Source organism: Leucopleurus acutus (assembly GCF_964270905.1).
Source record: "Leucopleurus acutus genome assembly, chromosome: 9".
NCBI classification, from domain to species: Eukaryota; Metazoa; Chordata; class Mammalia; order Artiodactyla; family Delphinidae; genus Leucopleurus; species Leucopleurus acutus.
The window spans coordinates 3,707,561-3,716,314 of NC_139144.1; the positions used below are offsets into that span (position 1 = coordinate 3,707,561).

The following is an 8,754-nucleotide window of genomic DNA, read 5'->3' on the forward strand; positions in this document are numbered from 1 at the left end:
AAGGGAAAAGGCAAAACTGTCATTATATGTAGATGACATGATGCTACACATAGAAAATCCTAAAGACTTGACACAAAAACTACTAGAACTGATAAATGAATTCAGCAAGGTAGCAGGATACAAGATTAACATACAAAAATCTGTTGCATTTCTTTACACTAACAATGAAATATCAGAAAGAGAAAGTAAAAAAGCAAAAAAAAAAAAAACTTTTAAAATTGCGTCAAAGAAAAATACAATAAAATACTTAGGAATAAACCTTACCAAGGAGGTGAAAAACTTACATGCTGAGAACAATGAAACATTAATAAAGGTAATTAAAGGTGATTCAAAGAAATGGAAAGATATCTCATGCTCTTGCATTGGAAGAATTAATATTGTTAAAATGGCCATACTAAGCAAAGCAATCTACAGATTTAATGCAATCCCTATCAAATTACCCATGACATTTTTCACAGAACTAGAATAAATAACCCTAAAATTCATATGGAACCATAAAAGACCCAGAATTCCCAAAGCAATCCTGAGGAAGAAGAACAAATAGGAGGCATAACCCTCCCAGACTTCAGACAATACTACAAAGCTACAGTAATCAAAACAGCATGGTACTGACAAAAAAAAAACAGCCATATGGATCAATGGAACAGAACAGAGAGCCCAAAAATAAACCCACACACCTAGAGTCAATTAATCTTTGTGACAAAGGAGGCAAGAATATACCATGGGAAAAAGACAGCTCCTTCAGCAAGTGGTGCTGGGAAACTTGGACAGCTGCATGTAAATCAATGAAGTTAGAACACACCCTCACAGCATACACAAAAATAAACTCAAAATGGCTTAAAGACTTAGAAGTAAGACATTGACACCATAAAACTCCTAGGAAAGAGCATATGCAAAACATTCTCCGACATAAATCATAGCAATATTTTCTTAGGTCAGTCTCCCAAGGCAATAGAAATAGAAACAAAAACAAATGGGATCTAATCAAACTTACAAGCTTTTGCACAGCAAAGGAAACCATAAATAAAACCAAAAGACAACCCACAGAATAGGATAAAATATATGCAAATGATGTGACCGACAAGGGATTAATTTTCAAAATATACTACAATGAGGTACCACCTCACACCAGTCAGAATGGCCATAATTTAAAAATCTACAAATAACAAATGCTGGAGAGGGTGGGAAGAAAAGGGAACCCTCCCCTACTGTTGGTGGGAATGTAAGTTTTGGTGCAGCCACTATGGAGAACAGTATGGAGGTTCCTCACAATACTAAAAATAGAATTACCATATGACCCAGCAATCCCACTGCCGGAAATATATCCAGACAAAACTATAATCCAAAAAGATGCATGCACCTATATGTTCATAGCAGCACTATTTACAATAGCCAGGACATGGAAACAACCTAAATGTCCATCGACAGATGAATGGATAAAGAACACGTGGTATATATAAACATACGATGTTATAATACTCGGCCATAAAAATAGAATGAAATAATGCCATTGCAGCAGCATGGATGGACCTAGAGATTATCATACTAAGTGACTGAAGTCAGAAAGAGGAAGACAAATACCATATGGTATCACTTATATGTGGAATCTAAAACATAACACAAATGAACCTACCTTTGAAACAGAAACAGACTCACAGACATAGAGAACAGGCTTGTGGTTGCCAAGGGGGAGAGTGGGTGGGGTAGGGATGGACTGGGAGTTTGGGGTTAGCAGATGCCTACTATTACATACAGAATGCATAAACAACAAGGTCCTACTGTATAGCACAGGGAACCATATTCAATACCCTGAGATAAACCATAGTGGAAAAGAATATTAAAAAAAAAAAGAATGCATATATATGTATAACTGAGTCACTTTGCTGTACAGCAGAAATTAACACAACATTGTAAATCAACTATACTTCAATTAAAAAAAAAAGTTGAGAAATCCTCTTCCATAAAGAGCATTAAACTGAATACAACACTCACCCGAAAAATAAAGTCCACAAATCACAAGGAGGAGAGATGCCAGGATGAGGGAAGGCCAGGGAGGAGGCAGCACTGGCGCTAAAGGAAGTTAAGGCTTCAAAGAGTAAGAGGAGAGACTCCAAGGAGAAGACCCAGCATCCCCAAAGCCTGGGAGTTGGGAAAGAACGGGACACACCTGGGGAACCACTCAGAGGGCAGGTGTTTGCAATCTGGCTCTACAATGGGTTGGGCCACACGTCAAGGGCTTCGGACAGTAAGTTGGAAACGTGAACTTCATTCTGTGAGCAGTGACAGCCTGTGGGGTACATGTGTCCTGAAGAGAGCTGCGCATTGGATTCATCTCGTAGTAGCATGGAAGAAAAATGTATTCCTCGAGAACCAGAGGTCATTTTAAAGGTGTCAGCAACAGAGGCGTGGGAGAAGGGAGGGACACACAAATGCTTCAAAAGTGAAAATGGAGAGAAACCATGGTTTCTAGACTAGGTGACAAAACCAGTAAAAGAAATGGAGATGCTGGGATTACGCAGATAGAGAAGAAAGACGCAGAAGTGTTATTTCATAGGAAAAGGAGTATCCTCGTTGAATATTATGGGATCACAATGCTATTTAAACATGAGGAGGACATGACTCCAAGGGAAAACAAATACTGACATGCAGATCTTTCATTTTAATAAAACCAATTAGCTTTCCACATACTGTTAGAAAGCCTAGGCTTATAACTACTTTTGAATCCTCTGGGAAGTTGCAGAAACGCTCCCGTCGTACTCACCAGCTCTATAGAAACTGTGAGGCAGGGAAAGTGTTTATTAGTCAGCTTGATTTTCAAGACTCGGGCATTCTGGGCAGTTTTCAAGGCTCGAGATAAATTTTCCGATGTTAGCTCTAAATAAATCGCATTGTTTTCTGCGGAGACACCTTCCATTTGAAATTCGCTGAAGAAGTTCTCCTAAGGGAAGAAAAAGGGGGGACATCTGTGCTCTTTCCGGCGGCATTCGTGGCGGGCGAGGGTGGGGGCGGTTTGCAGGCCTCAGAGAGCCTCCGCTCACCTGCTCCAGTTCACACCACATGCTCACCCCTCCATTGGCCACCTTGTCAGAGAGTATGAAGTTCAACTTATCCGGGCTGATACGCAGAGTGCAGGTTTTGGCAAGCTTGGCTATCATGTTACTAACTCCTACAGCGAAGGATTCGAGTAAGGAATTACTAAGAAGCACGCCAAGTATCCCAGACGCTAACTTAGATCGCAGAACTCCCAGTTCGGCCCGACGAGCTTGCCGGTGGGAAAATCACGTTTACGCTGGTACCCACCGGGAAGCCTTTAATGCCGCTGAGGTCACGCCAGCCTCCCACCAACCCTGCGCCGTTCACATCACCAGCCATCAGGGCTGGAATAAGCAAACCGCGATATTCGGAAGTGAACTGGCGCCTACCGGCCGCCTTCAGCCCTCCCACGTCCACTCGGGGCCCCCGGGTGCTGCAGGGATCGGGGCAGGGCCAGGCGCCGCAGGGGGCGGGGGAACCAACGGGGCCGGGCTGTGAAGGGCGGTCTGCGCCAGATAAAGGTGTCTGTGCCGCCAGCGGCCGGGTTAAGAAAAGACACGAGATAGGACTCAAACTGCAGGGACAACCCTCGGCACCTGCGCCCGCCCCATCCTCCAGCGGCCCGCCAGCCCAGCGCGCCCCATCCTCCTCGCGGGGCTCCGGCCGCTTGCACTGCCCCTTCCGGGCCTCCCGCCCTCCCCTCTGCCCTCCTCCCCGCCGCCCTGGGCCGACGCGGCCCCCACTCACGCGTGAAGTTGTTCAGACAGGCCGCATCCACGAGCTTAGCCCGAAACTTCATGGCGGGACGCAGCCCGTGCGGGGCGCCCGTAGGCGGCCGACTCCAGGGACCCCAGCCTTACGCTGCCCGCCGGAAACGCCACCGCTGACCTGGGTTCCGCCTGGCTCAGCCTGACGCCAGCCGCTGAGGAGAGGAGGGCTTTCGGGTCGCGCCCCTAGGTGACGCGACCTCTGCCGGAAGTGACGTGTCCTCCGCCCGCAGGTACCGGAAGTGGTTCTAACGGTTTGAAGTTTGACCTCCGTGATCACTATTTCCAATTCTTTTTTACAACATGAGAAATAAAATCAATCCCTTGTTTATAAAGTATTGAGTAGAGTTACCGCTTAAACACACCTCTCTGGGGTAGGGGGGTTTTAGAACCTCCCTCGGCTCAGACGTTCGCACTAGTACCCCAGCGGTGCGGGACCACGTTGGATGATGCTGTGAAATTGTTTCAAATTTAAACTTTTAAACTGTGCAAAACGCAGGATGTTTAAAGAACACTGATGTTAAGTGGTAATTTTGTAGTCCTATCTCAAGATGAACTTCACTAGAGCCTGTTAAAAAAAATCGCACAGCAGAGGGGCTTTCCTGGTGGCGCAGTGGTTAAGAATCCACCTGCCAATGCAGGGGCCATGGGTTCGAGCCCTAGTCCGGGAAGATCCCACATGCCATAGAGCAACTAAGCCTGTGCACCACAACTACTGAGCCTGCACTCTAGAGCCTGCGAGCCACAACTACTGAGCCCACACACCTGGAGCCCATTGTGCTGCAACTACTGAGCCCGCGTGCCACAACTACTGAAGCCCCCACGCCTAGAGCTGGTGCTCTGCAACAAGAGAAGCCACCACAGTGAGAAGCCCCCATGAAGCAAGAAAGACCCAACACAGCCACAAATTAATTAATTAATTAAAAAAAATCTCACAGCACAAATGATATAAATGATGTGGTAGAATTTTGAAAAACAAAATGAGAAATAGAACAATCGTCTCCAACTTGGTTTTTCAGAGACAAGATTGTCCCTGTTAAGAATGTTTTATTTTTAATGTGCTTTGCAAATAGAAACCTACAACCTTGTTTTTACCGTGGTGTACAGAATCAAGATATGATAAACAGTAATAAAAGATCCTTTTAAAAGTGCAAAATACGAAAATTACAAGCAGTTCTGCCTATTTTAAGACTATAACACAAGGTAGACTCCAATCTACATTGTTACAAGTGTTTGCCAAGCCAAACATGATTAATGTCACATTTAAATTTTTTAGTAACAAAACATGCTTTTTAGTACTTCACAAGTTAATTTTAAAATAGATAAATCATTAAATGAGGTGGTTGCTATGGAGGTCATGAATATGATTAAATACTAAGTAAGCTTTGTAAACAATGTTTCATAATATATTGATATTTACTTCAAATCACTTATTTTTTTGCCATAAAATAAAAAACCCGATTTGTTTAGTCATAACAACATCAATGGTGTTGGGTGTTGTGGGGAAAATTGTCTAACCATGGATGATGAGTTGTTTTGTTCAAGAGGAAAAAAATTAAAGCTCTTTGGCAATATTAACCAAAAAAAAAAGATTTTTTTTAAACTTCCTAAGAAGATACGTCAGTATACATTCTGCACAAAGGCCCAAATAATATAAGGAATTTTGACCCAACAAATATAAAATTAAGTTGAAATGATCTTTTCTTGAAAGATAATAGGAATCTTATGTTTTCTTGCAGTTTTCTTAAATAGGTTTGGCAAATTAATAATTCAGGCTAAGCCTGTCATTAGGACTGAAGTGCTATTGTTACTTGGTTCCCATTCTTGAAAGAGTAGCAAAGATTGGTGGTCCAGAAACTAGATAATAGTCTTTGGTACAGGGAGAATTGGCAAGCTTAAAGCATTTGAAATGATTATAAATGTATTTGGATCAATTTTACCAAAGTAAACTAATTTATATTTTGATATCTCTCTAATTATAGGTATTAGTTGATAATCAATACATACTTAATGAACTGAGTTGAATTTCATTACACTAATGAGGCTGTGTCTTGCTTCAATCTTTTGGACCTTTTTGCTATGGTTTGCTCTGTGCCATACCATCTCTCAGAGAGGCCATCCTGGATCCATCTTTATTTATGAAGGTCATAATCCGTATGATAATATGATTATAAATCAATAAAAATGGACTTTTTGCATGCTTCTTAGAAAAAATAATTCAATAATTTCAGTATTGATAATTAAATATATTGACACTACTTCCTTACATTTCTTCCAAACGTTTTGAAGGCAAGGAATGAGGTCACCAGAGCTCTCTAGAAGCCTGTGTGGTACTGAGTTTTCTAATGCAATGTGTAGTCATATTGTTGTCTGTCTAGCTAATACATAGTCTTCTAATGTATATGATTATAAGATCCGGGGAGCAGTGTTGATGTTATTCATTATGTTTGTTTATTGTGCAAGGAAATGCCCTCATCTTGAAAACGGAAATACAATGAGTGAAGCATACAAAACATCAGTCAGGGTGTGGAGCTGGAAGTAAGGAACTAACCTTTTTATAGCTGCAGAGATGGTAAACTCCACCTAGATAAGTATCATACATTTAGTAGCTGTCACCCAAAGCTGCATCTGCCAGTGTCTGTCAGGTGCCTGCTTCCCCCTGCAGTCCCAGGGGAAGGCTATTTGCAGTCCTATTGTTACCAGTTAATGTTGGAAAAATTACCCAAGGGGAAAGATACTGGCATAGCTCAGACATTCTACATCAGTCCTGATGGGCAATATTTGTCTTTTTTTTTTTCTTTTACATGGGAAAACTGTAAAATGAGGGAAAGCATACTGCAGGGGTGGCATGAGTGAATCTCTTTCGAGAATTATACTAGTTTAAGGGTGGGTTTCACTTAAACAATTCTTCAAAGACTCTTGTCATCTTTTAGATGTTAAAGGAAAAATACTTCAATACATTTCATAATTTAAAAAAATTGACATCTGTGGAGCCTGTTAGAAGTGTCATGTACAGTGCTTGGGGCTCGTGCTCCGAGGAGGGAGCTCCTCCACCCAGGAGGGGGAAGACAGACGTTTGTTGGGTGACTCTGTGTTTCGTTTTGATGTAGTAGAACTTTTTTTTTTTTCTTTTGTGACTCCTGAAGTCTGAGTCATATTCAGAAAGGTGTTCCTCTATCCAATGCCATACGGGAGTTTTTCCAAGTTTTCTTGTTATATTTTTATGTTTTTTTTACACCTGTAAATCTTTTCCCATATTGGGAATTCATCATGTTTCAAACTGAGAAGTATGGATGCAATGTTCTTTTCTTAATGAGGAGATAATTGTTCCAAGCCATTTGTTTTTTCCCATCCCTTTTGAGATGCCACCTTTATCATATATACTATGTTCCAACATAGATATTAATCTATTTCTGAATATCAGAAACAGAATTTTTTGTTTGTTCCATTGGTCTGTCAATGTTCCAGTATCACACAGTTTAAATTATTTATATCTATGTCATTAATAACTCTGGGACACCAATTCCAATGTGTGGGGCTTTTTCCCCCACCCCAAGAAATTCTCCAAGACCAGCTGGGTGTCCTATGATTCAAGTCTGACACTACCTACCTGGAGAGAGCGTCAGACCCCACAGGTCCCACAAGACTGCCCCCCCCATTCAGATGACAGTCACAGTCCAGATGTCATCTGTGCTTCTGATCAACTGGCTGTAAATTGGGGTACCATGATCCCCTCCTTGGATTTGAATGTTTTGCCAGAGCCACTCACAGAACTCAAGAGAATCATTACTAGTTACATTACTTACTAGTTACAAGAGAAACATTTTACTCACTGGTTTATTGTAAAAGGCTATAACTCGGGAACAGCCAAATGGAAGCAATGAATAGAGCAAAGCATGATGAAGGGGCTCAAAGCTTCCCTACTGCCTCAGAGCTGGCCATTGTTCCCTAATCTCCATGGGTTCACCAAACCGGAAGCTCTCCAAACCCCATCCTTTTGGATTTTTATGAAGGTGTCTTACATAAGCGTGATTGATTTGATTTAATCACTGGCCTTTGGCATTTGATTCAGCATCCAGCTCCTCTCCTGTCCCCAGATGTTGAGGGTTGAGACTGAAATTTCCAACTCTCTAATCAGTGGTTGGTTCTCCTGGCAACCAGCCCCCATCCTTCCCCAAAGTCACCTCACTGACACAACAAAGACACCTTGATCACTCTTATGCTCAGGAAATTCCAAGGGTTTTAGGAGCTCTGCACCATAAACTGGGGAGAAAAACAAATGTACATTTCTTACTGTAAATCACAGTATAACAGTCTTAGAGCTATTTCCCTTTGCTGATTGTCTTAGTTTCAGGGGTTTCCTAGCTTCTCACTAAGTTTATATTTCCATGGAAACTTTAGAGTCAGTTTGGTTGAAAACACAACCCTTTGGTTTCTTATGCATATGTGTTTTAATCTTTTTAAACCTTTCTAAAACTGAAAATGTCAAACATATATACATGTAGACAGAATAGTATTAAGTGAAACCTTGTGGACCAACACCTGACTGCAATGATCATTTCATGACCAATCTTTTTCATTGATCCTCCCACCCATTTCCTCCTATATTATTTTGAAACATATCCCAGGTATATCATTTCATTTGTAAATTTTAAAACATATATTTTAAATCTAAGTGATAAGAATTCTTTGTTGTAACAAAATCATAATACCATAATAACCTATTGTTTTTAAAAACAATTCCTTAATATTCCATAATTGTCTCGTAAATACCATACTTTTTTCCTGGCTTTTAATTGAGATCAAATTGAGTTTGTAGATCAATTTAGAGAGAACTGACTTCTTGACAGTGAAGTTTTTGCATCCACAGATGAGTTATGTCTTTACATTTATTGAAGTCTTTTTTTCATTATCTACTTCTCTTTCATTGGCTCTTCATACAGTTTAATTCTTT

At 41.1% G+C, this 8,754-nt stretch overlaps 1 protein-coding gene across 1 annotated transcript in view; it reads right to left on the bottom strand.

The window, feature by feature from the left end:
• HUS1 (HUS1 checkpoint clamp component) overlaps positions 1 to 3,919 on the bottom strand; it is a 29,626-nt gene extending 25,707 nt beyond the window's left edge. The window contains exons 1-3 of the mRNA XM_082846429.1: positions 3,781 to 3,919; positions 3,039 to 3,166; positions 2,762 to 2,938 (exon numbers count right to left, since the gene is read on the bottom strand). Coding sequence (XP_082702555.1) covers positions 2,762 to 2,938; positions 3,039 to 3,166; positions 3,781 to 3,832 — 357 coding nt within the window. The 5' untranslated portion in view covers positions 3,833 to 3,919. The remainder of the gene's footprint in view (positions 1 to 2,761; positions 2,939 to 3,038; positions 3,167 to 3,780) is intronic.
• Between the last annotated feature and the right edge of the window lie 4,835 nt (positions 3,920 to 8,754).